The sequence below is a fragment of the Lynx canadensis genome, chromosome A1 (genome assembly GCF_007474595.2).
Source record: "Lynx canadensis isolate LIC74 chromosome A1, mLynCan4.pri.v2, whole genome shotgun sequence".
Taxonomy (NCBI): Eukaryota; Metazoa; Chordata; class Mammalia; order Carnivora; family Felidae; genus Lynx; species Lynx canadensis.
In genome coordinates, this window is record NC_044303.2 from 153,039,568 (window position 1) to 153,058,768 (window position 19,201).

The 19,201-nt window shown below is 34.1% G+C and overlaps 1 protein-coding gene across 1 annotated transcript; it reads right to left on the bottom strand.

The window, feature by feature from the left end:
• Positions 1–364: 364 nt before the first annotated feature.
• CETN3 (centrin 3) lies at positions 365–18,985 on the bottom strand. Its single transcript, XM_030324586.2, has 5 exons — positions 18,866–18,985; positions 16,951–17,086; positions 15,071–15,185; positions 9,178–9,369; positions 365–2,177 (listed from the first exon to the last, which is right to left on the bottom strand). Exons 1-5 carry the CDS (start codon positions 18,880–18,882, stop codon positions 2,134–2,136), a joined length of 504 nt encoding a protein of 167 aa, XP_030180446.1. The 5' UTR covers positions 18,883–18,985; the 3' UTR covers positions 365–2,133.
• Between the last annotated feature and the right edge of the window lie 216 nt (positions 18,986–19,201).

The following is a 19,201-nucleotide window of genomic DNA, read 5'->3' on the forward strand; positions in this document are numbered from 1 at the left end:
TTATTTTTGGGACAGAGAGAAACAGAGCATGAATGGGGGAGGGACAGAGAGAGAGGGAGACACAGAATCGGAAAACAGGCTCCAGGCTCTGAGCCATCAGCCCAGAGCCCGACACGGGCAGGCACATACTTTAGAGAATAGGCTCATTAGCTTGTAACAAAGATGAAGGAAAAGACCGTAGCTGACAAATCCCAAACTATCAAGGCCAGAACAGCAATTAAGCAGGCAAGTTTAGCAAAACAAATATTTTATACATCACAAAATGCCATTTCATGAGAAATATGACAATAAATATGATAATGAGATGAATATCTACCTTCACTTCCTTCTTTCTTAAAGCAAATTCACTCTTTTCTTTTTATTCCCCACCTCTACTAGCCATTTTATTGGCCTTTCAACTCTATAGTTACTGTTAACAGTGAAAAATTATCCACACCCTTCTGCAGGGAGAAAACTTCCACAAAACATGACGAACTAATGGTGGGCACTCTTCCCTCAACCCACAGTAAGAAGGGAAGAAACAAAACTGCTGGTATCCCAAAGAATAAGTATTTATATTAAGAATAAAGGAGTTATCTAGTAAGCGACAAAAAGTAGTTTGGATTATTTGTTCTAATAAAGTGGCAGAAGACAAGCAAGCCTAGATTTATTTTTATCTGTGTTTTACTCTTCACTTTTATTTTTTAATTTCCTTGAAATCAACATATTTTGTGATCAAGACATAGAAGGCAATTCATCAATAAGGGTGATAAAATTTTTTTTAATTTCAAAGAATATTTGTTGCCCTGGATATTGTTACTACTGTGAGCATGATGTTCATATTCAAAATTAAATTTTAATATGGTGAGCAATTATCTTACTTTTCTAGTTAACTATTTGAAGTGTCACCACTGTTATATTATTCCGTACTGATTTGTTTGTTTAATTTCTAGTGGGTAACTCTTTATGGAATACTCTAGGAAGCTCACAATATTTCAAGTGCATCAAATTATTACTGTACTTTAAATTTAAAGCAAGAAATCTAAAGAAAGGTCACTGAAATAGACAACTTTCTTCCAGAGAGTCCCTACCAGCAGGAACCAGATAATTAGTGAAGGATCAGAATGGGTACCAATTCCCTACAACCTATCTCCATTACCACTTTGTCTCCCCCCTAACATACATTTCTACAAGGCAGAAGAGCCCACCAATACCTGGAAAGTCTGTCTCTACTGTTTCCTGCTGAATCACAAAATGTTCCTTTATACAGGTAAAACATAATCTTAAATATTTCTGTGGCTTAGTTTTCTATTTTCATCATTGTGACGTTTAACTGAGTGATAATTATCTTAACAGATCACAATTCCAAAATTTAAATCTTTCATTTTGTCAAGAAATCAGACGATTCAAACTGTACTCAATTAGTTTAAGGAAATATCCAGATTCAACTGTCACAACTTACGTTAAGACACGAGAAGTGCTATCGAACGTAATACATGAGGATAAATGGGTCTATATGCACACTTTTTCCTTCCAAACTGCAAGACATGACTCTTAAAAAAGGAATTATGCGTGTATTGAGTACTCATCCTGTATTGAAATATAAAATGTCAAACCTGTAATGGAAAAAGTGCTATTCTGTTGCTATTTGTATTTCAATTTTTTTTTCTGAAACTAGTAGTTCAAAGAGAAAAGATTTAAGAAACATACTATTGAGCGTTAACAGACACTCGGAATCAAAATAAAACAGAAAATTTACCATACTTTAAAGTACTACTAAAATAAAGACTTTATTAATGAAAGTCTGCATAATGTGTACATCAAAACAAAAGTGACTACTGATGCCGAATAAAAAACTTTCAGAGAATGTGTACCATGTGATTCAATTTTTAAATTTTATATATATTATATCATATATATATATATATATATATAAAAGCTGTATTATAAATACAAACCTAAACTATTAGAGTGCTAACAATACTGCTCATACAAAGAAAATTAACAGTAGTAAAATATGAATACATAAGACACTTATTTTTGGTCCTTTTGGAAAAAGAGAACTAAGTTGGATTTCTTTTTAACACGGCTCCAGCACAAAAATAGAATATGAGATGTAACTGCAACATTCTTAGTGTTTATCCTTGTAATTCTTTAAATGTCACCCGTCATAATAGCAATGAACTCCTCTTGATTTACTGCAGTAAGAAAGAAAATATAAGTCAGAAATACAAATTTTTCACAGGACAATTGTACTATTTTATACTAAGTATTTTTAAATTTTGTATTATACAAAATTGTTAATAAATTAAGACATATTATTTTGCTTTTACTTCTTTGATAGGAAGTTGACCATGTTTATTAAGTAGAACCTCATGAATACAAAAATACATAATGTGATAAACAATATGAATATAATATTAATGACAGAAAAGACATTTAAGTTACAAAAAAGTCTATTATCATAATGACAACATTTACATACACTAGCAAATATAGTTTTAAAGCTTGAAATTTTAAATTTTTTAAATGGTTAAAGCCTCTTTATAATCTTATTCTATGAGTTCATTTAGCAATCCCTTCCTTCATAAACAAGTTTAAATCTATCATACATGTACATTAGAATTCTAAAGGAAGAAAATATAGAATTTTTTAAAAAGTCAAATTGTTGTTTGATTTTTTATATATTTAAAAGCCACTTAAAAAAATTTGAAAACATCTAGAGTAATAGTAATTTTAAAGGATACAAATTTAGTCTTAATTAGCTAGATAATACAGCAACTATAAAATATAGATGTAAATGCAGAAACCATCACTCATAAAGAGAAAATGTTACCAAAACTATAAATAAAATTCAGTAAGAACCTACAGTTTATAAAGCACCATATTTAAGAAGGCAACCTAGAAATAAATAGGTAATAATCTTATAAATACAATTTTTAAAAACCAATATATACAAATATACACAATTACTAATAGAAATGTTCAGAAAAGAATGCTCCCTCTTTGTAAAACAGGTGATTTCATGGGGTCCAAAACTTAACACATACCTTAACAAAACACTGGTTATGAATGATCATTTTGATAATAATAGTAACACTGAATGAGGAAAAGAAAGATCTGGATTCCAGTCATATCTTGATACAGAACAGTTCTGTGTCTTAATTTTTTCATCTGAAAATACTGAACTACAAGATTATCTTTTTAGGTTGTTTCTACATGGTAATATATGAAAACAATCCAATGACTCAAACATTTTTAATTGCCTAGTGAATGCCTACACCATCCTAAGAGTTGTGTAATATACCAAAACAGACACCAGGGTTCCTAATCTACAGTATCTTGAAATTTAAGTGAAGAAGATATTAGGTAATATAAAATTATTTTTAGTTTTCTTAGGAGTAACAATGGTATCATAATTTTGAAAAACAATATCCTTATTCTTAGCAGATGCATGCTAAAATGTGAGGGAGGTCAAGTTCAGGACGTATTTTTCAAATGATCCAGAAAAAAAATACACACTACGGACAATGCAAATACAGTAAAATGTTAATTGCTGAATCTAGGTAGAAGGGGTAGAAGGTATAAAGGTGCATATTGTACTAAACTAATATTTTTTCCCTCTATGTTTGAGAAAATTCATAATGAAAAGTTAGAAAAATATTAACCAATTAAAACACATTGAGGAGATGAAATATGTACATCAGGAATGAAAAAAATATACTGGTTCCAGTTTTAATAATCATGTAAGTCATGTTTCATACCAGAAACAGAGAACTGCTGTATAAGACAAAACATGATCTATTATTAAAATAATACACATATCTATGTTGAAAAAAATTCCATCATAATGGGAAAAATCATTACTTCTGAGAAAAACTTAGGCAAGAATAATTCTTGATTTGGGCTCTAAAATAAAACATAGGATTTGGTTTGATAGGAAGTGGAAAGAAAGCTAAGGTATGAGAATACCTTCAGCAACATAGTTAAAAAAAGAAAATAGTGCAAAAATAAGCTCTAGGAAGTTAAGAAGAATAAGTTGGCCAGAAGCTGGTAATGAACCATGAATCCATGCATTTCAATACTAAACATCTGCAAGACATTATGACACAGTAGAACACATAACCTGTAATATTTTCAATGATCTTACAAATTCTAGTAGTGATCTTTGACTTTCGTATAGCTTCCTAACTTCCTCCATCAATCATATATCGAGTTTCTATACTAATAAATCTAGCACAATGCCCACCTTTAAATAGGCATCTGATAAAATATTTATTGAATGAAACAAATATAACACTTTTCTCCTACACTGCCTCTTTATTTTATTTTATTTTTCATGTTTATTTTTGAGAGAGAGAGAGAGAGAGCAAGCAAGCATGAGCAGGGAGGGACAGACAGAGAGGGAGTCAAAGAAGTCAAAGCAGGCTACATACAGGCTCTGAGCTGTCAGCACAGAGCCCAACACAGGGCTTGAACTCACAAACCCCACAAACCGTGAGATCATGACCTGAGCAGAAGTCGGACGCTCAACCGACTGAGCCACCCAGGCGCCCCTCCTACACTATCTCTTTAAACAAAATTTTCATAAATCAATCACTTCATTGGGTTAATCTTATTACAGGTATTTTAAATAAAGAATTTATTACCTAATAAAGATAAATTATCTACAAATTAAGTAGATTAAGTACCTTAGAGACTACCTGGCTTTAGAGGAAAATTTTAGCAAAATTTAGACAAATTTTAGCATCTGAAGTGACAGTTGAGTATTTTATTGAATATTGAGTATTGAATATTTTATATACTAAAATAGCATGTAATTTTTAAAACTCCATAAACATAGAAACCTAATTTTATTTTTTAGCATAAGAGGTAACACAGTATTATGGATAAAAGCATAAACAGGTTATAAATCTCTCGGAGCGTTAGTTTCTTCATTTATAGATGCATCCATCTATCCTATGCATTAATATAGATAATACTATATTTACTTCACAAAAGCCATTATGAAAATTGTGACATAATACAAAATGTAAATGCCAAGCACAGAATCTAACAAGTATTAACTACTAAATAAGTGTTAATACTTATCATAATTATTTAAAAGATGGTCCACTTTGGGTTTTTATTTTTTTTATTTATTTTTTATTTTTTTTCAACGTTTTATTTATTTTTGGGACAGAGAGAGACAGAGCATGAACGGGGGAGGGGCAGAGAGAGAGGGAGACACAGAATCGGAAACAGGCTCCAGGCTCCGAGCCATCAGCCCAGAGCCTGACGCGGGGCTCGAACTCACGGACCGCGAGATCGTGACCTGGCTGAAGTCGGACGCTTAACCGACTGCGCCACCCAGGCGCCCCATACTTTGGGTTTTTAAATGTTGATTTTTCCCAAAATATTTACTGTGTTTTACAGATCTTAGGAGTGATAATTGGGAAAGCATTCTTTCTGTATCATTAGCACAGCTCTATTTAGATCTTGCATTATATCTTCTTTTCCTTTAACTCCTTCACCATATTTATTATTCTAAATACACAATAAACATTTCATTTTCACTGCTCCTAAATACTAAAGTATGAAAAATTCATAAAGACAGAAGAATTACCAGAGTCTACAAAAAAAGACAGCAAGTATTATGATCTTTACTAATTTAACATATACAAAGAAAACAGGTTATATTTAAACAAAACTGCAGCCAAAAGAATCCAAATTAATCAAATTAACAAGTTTTTCTAAAATGCCACTCATACTTTTTCCAAAATAGGCAGGTTTTCGTACAGCTACAGAGACCCATGTAAGTTAAGGCAATATCCCAAAGCCAGACTAAAAATGGATTACAGTTCATTGTTTCTGAATATGAAAATGTCTTTCAACAATGATTTCCTGGACTTGCCACAATAATAGTTAAACTTAGTATATCTTGCTTGAGAAACAGATAATATAAAATAGCCACTATGAATTCTGAAAAAGTGTATTTATCAATTACAAGAGCATTTATAGATATAAATAAAAAACAGTAGTATATGTATGCATGTGCAAGACTATTATTCATATGGTCAAAGACAATATTTGATGCATACACCTAGACCCCATGGAATACTTCAGAAGTCCCTCACCCCCCAGAAATTCAAATCCCAGACTGGATACTAGATTAGATGAATTTAATATGTTAAGAACACCTTCCTCCACTTGCATAAAAAACAAATCTTAACAATAAAAGATTATGCACCACTGTATTATATTTGTAACCAATCTCTTAGGAAAAAAAAAAAGAAAAAATGTTACTTGCCTGTTAGTCATTTAAACAAATGACAGTAGGATGCCCAAGCAACAGTTATACAGTGACTTAAAGTTAGCATTGAGAACCAAAGTAATGTTTTAAGTAAGTATGCACTAAAATCTTCAAGCAATGGGGCTTGAACTCTTGAGTTTCAAAAGCAACAAACAGAGCGGACTAACAAGAGATGCAAAAAATGGGACACATTTTCTATGCAAAGTTTCGCATTGTTTGAATTTAAGAGGCAGCTTCATAATTAATATTTTCCTCTAATGTCAAATTAAGCCAATACCAAAGCCTAATTTGCATGTGCGTAACACAGGAAAAGAAAATAACTCTAATCTTTTGACACAGGTAGTAGCCGTTACTGACGATTTATGAAATAGACATACCAAGATTTTCTATGCTACTTAAGATAGTACCCTTATAAAACAGAGCTGCTTTGAAATTAGTTTAGGGTAACAGCCAACAGCTTGGTAAGACACAAGAATTTTTTAAATATGAAGGCAGTGGATACTATCTTTGTTTTAAAAACCATCTTTGTTTTAAAATATAAACAGGGGCACTTGGGTGGCTGAGTCCGTTAAGCATCCAACTTCGGCTCAGGTCATGATCTCACGGTTCCTGAGTTTGAGCCCCAAGTTGGGGTCTATGCTGACAGTTCATAGCCTGGGGCCTGCTTTAGATTCTGGGTCTCCCTCTCTCTGTCCCTCCCCCACCCCTCTCTCTCTCTCTCAAAAATAAACATTGAAAAATAGTTAGACTCTTAAATACAGAGAACTGAGGGTTGCTGAGGGGATGGGGAAGAGGGGAAAATGGGTGATGGGCACTGAGGATACTTGTTGGGATGTGCAGTGGGTGTTGTGTGTAAGCAATGAGCCATGGGAATCTACCCCGAAAACCAAGAGCACACTGTGCACGCTGTATGTTAGCCAATTTGACAATAAATTATATTTTAAATAAATAAATAAATATAAATCTATCAATACCCTTCAAAGAACTAGTATTAAAAAAAAAAGTTTTATATTCCTCGAATATTTACATAAATATGAGAAAGTATAATACACAACTCTAAAGTACAATCTACAAACCTGAACTTATAGCTACTGTCTTACCTCCTTATTAAAGCATGACAGTATTGCCAAAGTAAAGTGTGTTATTATTTTTATGTATGTATAGGTGATACTCTATCAACATGTATCTACTGTAATACACACTCCTGGGTCAGGGCTTTAAATCAACCAACATCAGAGCACTCACTGTGTTCAAGAAAATGCAGGAGAATATAAAGATGAGTAAAGATACAAAAAAAGGCAAACAAGTTTCCATTTAGTAATAGGCACCTTCAAATATCTTCCTTTAAATACAACCACCTGGAAGGTATTACCATTCTCACTTTAATAAATGGGAAACCACGACTCAGAAAACACTGAAAACTTGCACATTACAGAGCAACTATGTAAGTGGCAGAGATTCAATTCAAATCCAGATCTGTAGGTTTCCAAAGCCTCAGGCCTTTCACCCTATAGGATTCCATACTGCTCTTAAGGAACTTATAATATATTGGAGAGTTACACATGTAAATAACTAACAGAAGGCATTGTACAGAACTGTCAAAATACCGTGTTCCTCTAAATGCTATGGACCCTCAATGGCAGTGTCCATAACTCATACAGAGGCCACCAGAGGAGGCTTGAGAAAATGGAACTTTAAAATGAATCAGAGAGAAAGACTAACATTTTAGCAGACAGAAACTGGCAATTAGAATATTCTAGGATTAAGGAATGGCATGGCATAAAAAAGTGTTTTCAGGGTAGAATATATTTGGTCAAGGCATGTATGTATGGGAGGTGAAAGTTAAAGCAGGACACTGAAGAGCTCAGTAGGAAATAAAACTGGATAGTTAGGGCAGAATCTATCTTAGAGAGCTTTGAAATTTACTCTGTAGGTAGTGAAGAATCATTCGGTGTTCGAAGAGAGGAATGACATCATCAAACCTGTATTTTAAGAAAAGAATGTTATCAAGAAACTAAATTAGAGGTAGAGGCTCATAGGCATAGAGGGCAATTAGGAGGGTAAAGGGACTGTAGAGTCAGTGAGGGCAAAAACCACATCTGCCTTCCTCATTGTGTAGCAGCACCAGATTGCACATAAGGCACCATATCCAGCAGGCATTCAAGGAAATAATGAATGGGGCTGTAATAACATTCCTACAAAGAAATTAGGGCCAGAACTAGGGCAGCAGCAGTAAACAAAGACATAAAACAGTTTCAAAACATTTAAAGAGTAGAAACAATAGAACTTAGTTACAGTTTAGAAGAGCATGTAGGTTAAGGAAGAAGTCATTAAAGGCTGATGTTTTACGGGTGCCTGGGTGGCTTAGTGGGTTAAGTGTCTGACTCTTGATTTCAGCACCAATGATAATCTCATGGTTTGTGGGACAGAGCCCCGTGACAGGTTCAGTGCTGACAACGCAGACCCTGCTTGGGATTCTCTCTCCCTCTCTCTCTGCCCCTCCCGACTTTCACACACATGAACACAGTCACTCACTCTCTCTCTAAAAAAATAAACACTTTTTAAAAAGTGGACATTTTTTACCAAGTAGCTGAAATTTTGGTGATGTTCAAGAAGGATTTTGGTGATCCTCAAGGAAAGATTTTGGTGATGCTCAAAAAGTAAAGTACCTTCCTGAAGTGTGGAACTTGATATTACAACCAGTTTATTTGGTTTTAAAGGTCTGCTTCATTCTAAATTGAATTATGTGAAATGTTTATGCAAAAACCCCACTATAGGGTGAACAACAATTATACCAAATAGAGATACTTTGCAATGAGTCTTGAAAATCATTTGATTTTAGAAAAATTTACTATATGCATATATCAGTAATAATACCTAGAATATGTGTTTTACTCAAAACTTACTTTCTCCATCACCATCTTTATCAAATTCTTCTATCATAGCCCGAAGTTCTTCATCACTCATGTTTTCACCCAGTTCTCTGGCAACACGTCGCAAATTTCTCAAGCTTATTTTACCTGAATCATCATCATCAAATAGTTTAAATGCCTTTAATATTTCTTCATGTGGATCTCTTTCCAATATCCAGTCTGTCACTACAGTTAAAAAGAAATTAAAAAAAAATTTAAAAACACTTCATAATCACAAATGCATTCGTGAAATCAAAAAGTACTAGATGACAATTAAAGTCGTGAATCTTTCAACATTTAGTTTGATAATAAAATGCCAAATCAGAGCCCGAAAACCCAAAAGGTAAAACTCAAATTATAAAAATCAAATCAGGGTTTTAAAATTTAATCTTTATGTTATCAACAATTCATCCTATTATAAGAGTAAGCAAAACTATCACACAAAGAGGCAAAATAAAAAGGAGTACATACCATATTTATTTAAGGTCTACCATTATCAAGAATTGTACTAGGCTCCACTAACAACAAACAAAAAAGTCTAGGAGTTTGTAACTTAGCTATAGAGATGGTGTATCAACAAAACAATTAAAGCTACTTAGATAAAAGCTGTCTGATGGCTGAACTTAAGCACATTATGGTTCCTTAAATTTAACCCTGTAATAAAGACCAAAAATTCCTGACAAATTCACTGCCATCATTGACAGAGATACAATTTCAGACAGACGAAAATTCTACTGATAGCTTCATGATTTGAGGAAACTATTGGTTTTCAAAAATATGAAAAGTAGTTACTGAATACGACTGTAGCAAGAACCACCTCTCCCCCACTGCCCCCAAAAAAAGAAAGTCTGGAAAGATCTCTCTAAAATCATGCCCATTTTGTTCACCAAGATAATAACTCTCAAAAAACTACAATTAAAAGTGAGGAATATCAGACTTCAACAGCAATAATATATTCTAATAAAGGTAGTAATATAGAATAATGTAGTAAACTTAAACACTTTTTAATATTCACAGTCATTAATCAATAGCCACAACAATAAAAATTAAAGTAACAATCTGTGGTATAAAATTTTTTCAGTTACTAGATAAAAATCTGAAAATATCTAAGTAAACATCTCTGAAGTAATTCTACAAGCTAGTCTACTACTATAACAAAAATTATTTATGACTTTCATCATGCCATTAAAAATAATTCAGTTCTAGTAAGGTTGACAGAATCATTAAAAACTTGCAAATGCTTATAGATGGAAAGTTTAATGCACTCAAAAGGAAAAATACAATTCAAGCCCACAAAAAATTATTGTTGTTTTGCTGTACTATCACTGTATTTGGTTAAGTAAGCTTTAGAGTAAGTACCTATTTAAGCTAACGTTAAATCATCTACATATACATTTAATAGTTTTCTATTACCCGTTAATTGTATCCAAAAAGTGTTTCAAGTAACTAATTGAAGTATATTACTATAAGTATGCAAATCACCCAAGCTCATAAATATTCAGTCAAAAAGGAGTTGGCATATACACAGCCATAACACCAAAATAAAATACCATGCTTAACTCTATGGCACATACTCAACTTATTTTGAATTTAGTCCCAACAAAAAAGCAGGACAAGGAAAAAAAAAAGTGTTAAGAAATTTTCTTCACCAATTAAATAATTTACATGACAGGTGAACCAAAAAAGCAGCTTGCTGAAAGTATTAATGTACTTAAAGAAGCAACAGGGTGATGTGGGGAACAGATGGGGCTCCAAGATGTATAAATTCTTATCCCACTAGTGCTTTAATTGTGTTAGTTACTTCAGACTTATGTGTATATATAATCTTTTATCAATACTTTGCCTTAGAATACAACTTTTCTCAGGAATTATAAATACCCATAATTCTGGACAGCTAAAACATGGTATCTTTATGGTGACTCTCCTCCATGCCTTCATGCTCTATTCCTATTCTACAAAGTAGAATTGTAAGAAATACATTTTTTTTCCAAAGAAAATAAATCAACTAATATACACTTAGGTGACTTCAATCTAATTCACAAATTGCTGTCCATGTAACTTTATTTTCAAATTATACTACCATAAATGTACTTCCTAAAAATAGTTAGGCCTTACACATTATAAAAATCACTTAAGAACATAGCACATTAGAAAACATCACATTAAAAGTTAAAAAATCATTAAAGGTGCTGCTAGAAATACAGCTTCAACTATATTTCTCACTGCCTTTTGGGGGTTTCTATCCAAAAATACAAGTTATTTTACACTCAACATTTCAGAATTCAAATTCCTCCCACTATCACCAAGATAGCTGTTGTTTTGATGCCGGATCTCAAAAAAGATAACAGCATCATTAACAAATAATCTCTCATATTTGAAGTCTGAACATTTTTTAAGCCGATTAACCTAATCAGCGATTTATTACTACAGTGCTAAGGATACTACCCTTTTTTACTCTTAAATGGGCCTCTCTCTTCATTCTCACCACCCTCAGCATAAAAAGTCTATTATTTTCTGTCTTCAGTCTCTCTGCCCTTCAACCCATCTTTAATACTCTCAACAGAGTTACCTTTTAAAATTTTTTTTTTCAACGTTTATTTATTTTTGGGACAGAGAGAGACAGAGCATGAACGGGGGAGGGGCAGAGAGAGAGGGAGACACAGAATCGGAAACAGGCTCCAGGCTCCGAGCCATCAGCCCAGAGCCTGACGCAGGGCTCGAACTCACGGACCGCGAGATCGTGACCTGGCTGAAGTCGGACGCTTAACCGACTGCGCCACGCTTAACCGACTGCGCCACCCAGGCGCCCCAACAGAGTTACCTTTTAAAATATATCTTCTCTTCCACAGAAATTGACAATGATCATCTGCTGACTAAAGTCCAAGCTCTATATGTGATGCAAGACTACCTATTTGGCCCAATACTATCTTCCACTTCAAACATACTATACTTCTAGTACCACTCTGTTGTTGCTGTTTTCTCTGCCTCCAATGTCTTTCTCTACTACATCCCACAATCTTCTCCTTAGGATGAAATCCTATTCACATTCCCAAAGGCCTAAATTAAAAATCCCCTCTGCAAGGTCTTCTTCAATTGCTCCAGGCCAGGAATTGACAATTCTTTTTGTTGTCAAAAAACAGATAGTAAATATTTTAGCCTTTGTGGGGGCATAAGGTCTCTGTCTAAACTACTTTCTCTGCCAACTCCTGCTTTAAACAAAATTATAATTTACCACAGAACACCACAGCTTATTATTACTTACATTTAAATGGTAAGCTCCTTGAAAGACCCTCTTGGTAACTTCTAATTAATTCCCCTCCCTCAACCCAACACAGTACCTAATGCCAAAAAAAATCAGCAAATATTGTTAAATAAGCAAAGCAAAATGGTAATACAATATTCTATTCTAAAGAGGCAATGGATGTGCCCAAAGATTCTGGTTACGTGTCAGACTTCATCCAGAAATATCTGTGGAACAGTATCCTTCACTAGTATAGATGATACATAAACTAAGACTCAAATGTTCTGATTTGGAGTTATCTGTCCCAAAGTATAAAACATACCTTCATCTGTGGTCAGTTATTATTGTAAAATAATCCCACAAATGGAGAGAATACAGAGCTCTGACTTCAATTTCTAAACAGTAATAATTTTTATTTGACTGATGGTATTTTCAAGCAGGTCAAAAGTTTAATCTTTGAAAGTCAGAGAGAAGTTTACCCATGGCCATTAATTCTGGAAGAAACCCAGTAATCATGCTCTCTTTTTTTTTTTAAGTTAATTTATTTATTTTGAGACAGAAGGAGGGAGACGGAGAGAGAGGGGGGAAGAGTAGAGAGAGGGAGAGACAAAGAATCCCAAGGAGGCTCCACATGTCAGTGCAGAGCCACAGGCGGGGCTCTAACTCATGGACCTGTGAGATCATGACCTGAGCGGAAACCAAGAGTCGGAGGCCTAACCTACTGAGCCACCCTCATACCCTGTTATTAACACAGAAAAGATGGATGGTCAGGAAAAGGTGAATATGGCATGGGACTTTGGCTTCAACTGCTAGTAAGATCACAAATTTAAAACTGTATTTACTTAAGATGACATGTGCTACATAAAATTATTAATGACAATGATATAATGCTTAAAATAGCCTGCAACTATGAAAACAGGGTAATCAGAAAAATATAAATACATGGAATACAATACTTTTTATGTTCCAGTGATGCATGTACAATTATTACGAGGCACTAAAACACAATAAAACAAAGACAATTTTTAAAGTAATACTAACAAATACTTAATAGTACTTACTATAGCTAGGCCCCTTGCTAAGCACTTTACTTATTAACTTATTTATTCCTCACAACCCACAAGATAGCCCCAATTTATAGTTGAGACACAGAGAAGTAAAATGACCAAATTATACAGCTAGTAAGTGGTAAAACCAAGATGTGAACCCAAGCAATCTGGTTTCAAACTGTCCATGCCAAACCACTACATTGTATCAAATGTGCCTGAATTGCAGCTCTTTCCTAATGGTATCATTGTCACTACATCCTAACACCTGTCTATAAATAATCTAAGTTGGAACTTGGACTAAGATCATGAACTATACAAGAGCTTCAATACTGAAAGACTGAAAGAATAAAGATGGCTCTCCTCCTCTCAATAAATCTACCAATTAGAAAAAACAAAACAAAACAAAACAAAATCAAAAAACCACACGCAATATGCTTCCCAAAGGGACAACCTGCTTCTCTAAACAGTTATTTCTCAGTGTATAAATTGAAGTTCTTCTGTGTTGTGCTTTCTTTCTCTTTTAAGCTCATCCTTTAACTTCTCTCTTCACTTTCATTTTGAGTTTTCAGATTAAAAAAATAAAAACAATGATTTATGAAAGGACTCTATCTTTTCCATATGTACTGCCATTTTTTTTGCTTTGTGTATTGCTTCTTGCTGAATATTTACACAAAAAGTTTGTGTGTATGTGTAACTGGATTTGTTCCTAAATTTTTTACATCTCTAAAAACATATGAAATGTATATATCATGACCCATATAAAGTGGTTATCAATGGTTTAGAAAATTTATTTAATAAAAACCTGAATATACATACATTCTATGTATAATATTCTACATAATGTATTTAAATTATAATAACAAAGTCCTTGCCTTCCAGAATGTTCTATACTAAAAAGCCTGATATATGCTGTAAATAATTCACGAAAATCAACTGTATAAAATTCAATCATATCAAGCTCATGACACATTATGCTTAGTTGGTTGTTCTACAATGATTTTTCCTGCTTAAGTCTGCCAAATGCCTCCTTTACCACAATCTTCTCTCCACTTGCAACTTTAAACAGATGACTTTATTCACCAAGATCAAGTCACTCAGAGTATGTAGACCTTCATAAGCTTTGTCAACCTGAAGGCATGCCCTTCATCTAGAGCCAAAGCTAACAAATGCTACAGGTTTTCTCTTCTCCCACTCTGCCAACAAAAATCACACACCAGAATGGTCTTAGGAAATATTTTCCATACAAAAGGATATCAAATTTTCTGTTTTACTCTAAGAAAATAATTTTTTGATCATCCTTTATCATATAATATAAACACATATTACTTAGAAAAACATCCTCCCACAAAAAGCTACACAATAGTTCCTTAGAATCTTCAGAACTAAAGACAAAATGATAAATTCCACAGGGAAGCTGTAAATCTTATATTTTCTTTGAAATTAAGTAAAAAGAGTGTCCCCCGACCCCCATATGAGATCCACATTATACCACAATGTTCTATAACAAAATTCCATAACCCAGAGAATTAAAAAATACTGACATTGACCAGATAATTTCCTAACAAGTGCTAATTACAAAGACTATTAAAATACACACCAACTTCATTAAAATCTTCAAAGGTGATTTTCCCTGTGGCTTCTCTGTCATAATCTTTAAGAATCTTCAGTACATCAGCTTTTTTTACATCAAACCCCAAGGCTCTCATTGCCACCTTTTGGATTAAAAGGGAAAAGCAAATTATCAAGCACTCTTTCAAAAGAAGTGACTTCTAATTCTTAAGTTTTCAGAACTTAAGAGAGGTAAACACATTAATGAAACATTTAATTCTGTTGCATGTTTTATATCTCTAAAAAAACAAAGTGATAGTTTTTCTTCACTACTGAAATTAAATGGCAATTTTTTTCATTTATATATCTTTTATAGGACATACCAATCAAGTGTTTATAAAATACACTATACAATAGGCTGACATAGTGTACAGATCATTTTACTTATTTTTTAAATGTTTATCTTGAGAGAGAGAATCCCAAGCAGGCTCCACGCTGTCAGCACAGAGCATGATGTGGGGCTCACTCTCAGGAATTATGAGATTATGACCTAAGCTAAAATCAAGAGTCAGGCGCTTAACTGACTTGAGCCACCTAGGCACCCAGTATACAGATCATTTTAACAAGTTATTTGCTCTCAAATGATTAACAACCAAAATGCACAAAAAAAAGGCATAGCATAAATATAAAAATTTATATAACAGAAGAGATAAAAGAATGAAAATAAGAGTTACCATAAGAATCTACACGATTAGTTGTTAAGTAAGTAGTTCAGGTCCCTGAGTTTAAAGAAAAGATCCAAGATCCTGTTACTGTTAACAAGAAGAGAGACATGACACTGACTAAAGAAGTCTTACTTGGAGAGGTTCCATTTGTTCCCTGATGTATGGATGAAATAAAGTAGAAGGGCAATAAGAAAAGGATGACTGGTATTAAAACAGATACCATAAAAAAGAGGTTTGAGGACAGTGAAGAGAGCAGCTTATCTTACCTGCACAGGAAGAGCTCAGGTGGAAGCAAGTGGTTAGCAAATGAGAAAAGGAGCTAGTAGTAAAAGTGTGGAGGGCATTCAATAAAAATTAAAGGAATGTGAACTTTACGCAGTTTATAACGAGGAGCCACTAGTTTTATGAACAATGAACAAAATGAGGAAAGAATTTTAGAAAGATGAACCTAATGGTACTATACAGAGTTAACTAGAAGCTCTAGGTATGAAATAAGATCCCAAACCAAAATAATAACAATGGCAACAAATGGAAGAGACATTATAAAGCAAGAATGGATCAAAGCTGGGTAAGTAAAAAAATAAATACATAAAATAAAAAAAGAACTGTAGAGCTATTAAAATGTTGCCTTTTTCATTGTGCTAAGTGTGAGATCTGTACTACCCTAAACACCAATTTTCCCTTGCATCTTTAGAAATAATTCTAGGCCCTAAAATTGACATTTTTCCCCATTAGCATCGTGTCAACATCAGACATCATTTATGTTGTCTGCACCAGAGAAAGTACATAAAGAATATACTACTAACATGTTCAAATTAAAAGAGAAATAACACTCTCACAATGTGAAAAAAGAATGAGTCACCAAAAACCAAAAAACAAAAAACAGTGGGAAGAAGAATACAGTAAAAACTGTTTAAATCTTATAGTTTGAAATCTTTTAATTATGTGAATGAAAAATAAGGCCTTACATAGAAATTTATTTTTATATTTAAAACACTATTCATTTTACAATATGAAAAGGAATTTCTAAAAAGATGTTAGGAGTATTATTCAATTTTCTTACAGCATTTAACTGTGAACATTTAAAACGGTTTCATATTTCCAAAACCAGTCAGTTTAAATACTTTAGAAATGTATTTTAACCAATTACCAAAAATGAACATCATTTTAACAGAAAAATATGTATTTTACATTACACTATTACCTTTAATTCATGATAATCTATTGCTTCATCCTTGTCTGTGTCAAATAGTTCAAAAGCATCTTTAATTTCTTGTTTCTGTTCTTCAGAGAGTTCTCTTCTTTTTTTCCTCTTTGTTTTGTCTACCACAAGCTCATTTCTATGAAATGAAAAGAAACAAAGTCTTTTTAGCCTACTTTAATTCTATTCTCCTATGCATCCAGATGATTAAAATGCAACAAAAAAATTAACCGATTGAATAATTTTTTAAATTTCTAAAAAGGAAGTTATGTGGGAGAATCAGAAATCTTCCGTACATGAGCCTTGCTCATTCCATAGTCTAAGCTGCTATAAATTTGCACTTTCCAAAAGTGAAAAGTATTACAAGTTATTCAAAGAAATGAAGACCTAACTTTCTTTCCTTCTAGCTTTGTATTTATTCTCACTGATATTACAGAGGAAAAAATCAGAACTTGAATAAAAAACATTGTTTTTATGACAAAAAATCGCCAACAAAAGAACAAAGCATTCATTATTTACATTGCTCTAAACATAGTGTTAAAAAAAATCAAAGGAAAATTCCTAACTGATGATCGTTATGTATTTGGTTTACTTCTGATATCACTTATAAGTTACCTAAATTTCTACCCAAAAAAGTTTAAAATTTAACAATTAACTTACAAAGTATTTTAGCGTGGTAGGTTACAAGTGATTTAGATTACACATAAGTTTGGCACTTTATTTATAATTTCTTTCATTGATATGTCTAAACAAACCATGAAAACGCCAAAAAAAAAAAAAAAAGAGTATTTGTGCTAATTTTCTATAATAAAGTGAAGAGTCTATGGTTTTGTAAATCTCACTTGTAAATTTAGATTTAGTTTCTCATAAACTCTGGCAACTTTTTTAAAGGAAATTTTATTTTAAAAGCCAGAAATGTCCTCCTTAAGAGATACTGATCTTAGCGTTCCAAAATTTCAAATGCCGCTGCAACATCTGCATAAAAACAAGTTTTGAAACCCAACAAACTCATAAAACTTTAAAATGTAAAACTCGGGTTGATTTCAGTAAAACACGTTATCTATTTGCCTGTATTTTGTTCTCTAAAATCTACAACAAAGGCAAGAGAGGATTAGAAAGTGACCGAAGACGTACAATAAATAAAGCTGAGGAAAATCGGTTTATACCAGCTCGAACATTTCCCGGGGTCATTTTCTCTGAAAGGCCAAGTCCACAACAGACCTACAACTGACCCCACGCAAGGCTCCCACAGGAATCTCCTAGCCGAAGGCGGCACCAGTTTAGAGAGGCGTATCTAGCTATTTTCAAGGTATTGACGTCTACATGGGGCTGGGGGCAACAGACAGGGGGTTAGAGGTCGCAAGTGAAGGAAAGGTAAAGAAACTAAAAAATTTGAAAAATCTTAAGAATTTACCAATTAAAGTCATTAAAATGGGTCTCCGGTTATACCTTAATATAGGGCCCTAGCAGAAGAGCAGTGAGGGGTTAATGTTATTCCCAAATTTTATAGTTAAATATGACAGCACTGCCGCTGAGGTGGGGCCGTAGACCAGGAAGGAGGAGCTGAACGAAGGGATGCTCCAGGGCCTGATTTCTCGCAGAAAAACCGCGAGAAGAAACATCGCGATATTTCACTCCCTCCTCGCAACGAAAACAGCCTATCTTTTTGGTGGTGCAAAGCCCAACGCACTGATAGACGTATCTACCTCAGCAGAAATGCACGGGGCTCATCACCTGCGACACACCACGGCCCCCAGAGGGAGGGGTCCGGGCTCGGGAACGCAGGCCGAGACTCCTCTCCCTCGTCCCAAACTGCATCCCCTTCCTCGCCTCGGCCCCAACTGCCTCCCTTCCACACACACCCGCCCTGGGGCCCGCTGCGAGGTGTGGAGAGCTTTGCGGCCTCCTCATTACCGACCTCAGAGCTAAACTCATTTTCTCTTCGGACAGAGACGTTCCTCTCAAGAACGACCTTAACGCCCTACCCAAGGCAGCACGACTTCCACGAGCCGTTCAACAGACACCAACGACCTCAGCGGCCTCAAGCACCTCCCACAAGGTAGACACTTCTGAGCCGGATTGGTTGACATTGCTAATGTCCTGCCCTTTGAGGCGGAAGCGTCATTCGTCCTCTTCTCTCATTGGGTGTATCTCGCGTCAATCAAAGAAACCTCTCCTCCCTCTTGGTCTCTTGCCCCTCCTCCCGCCCTTTAGATTGGCCTGTTGCGGTTTCCCCAAATCCTTTGCGGAGCGA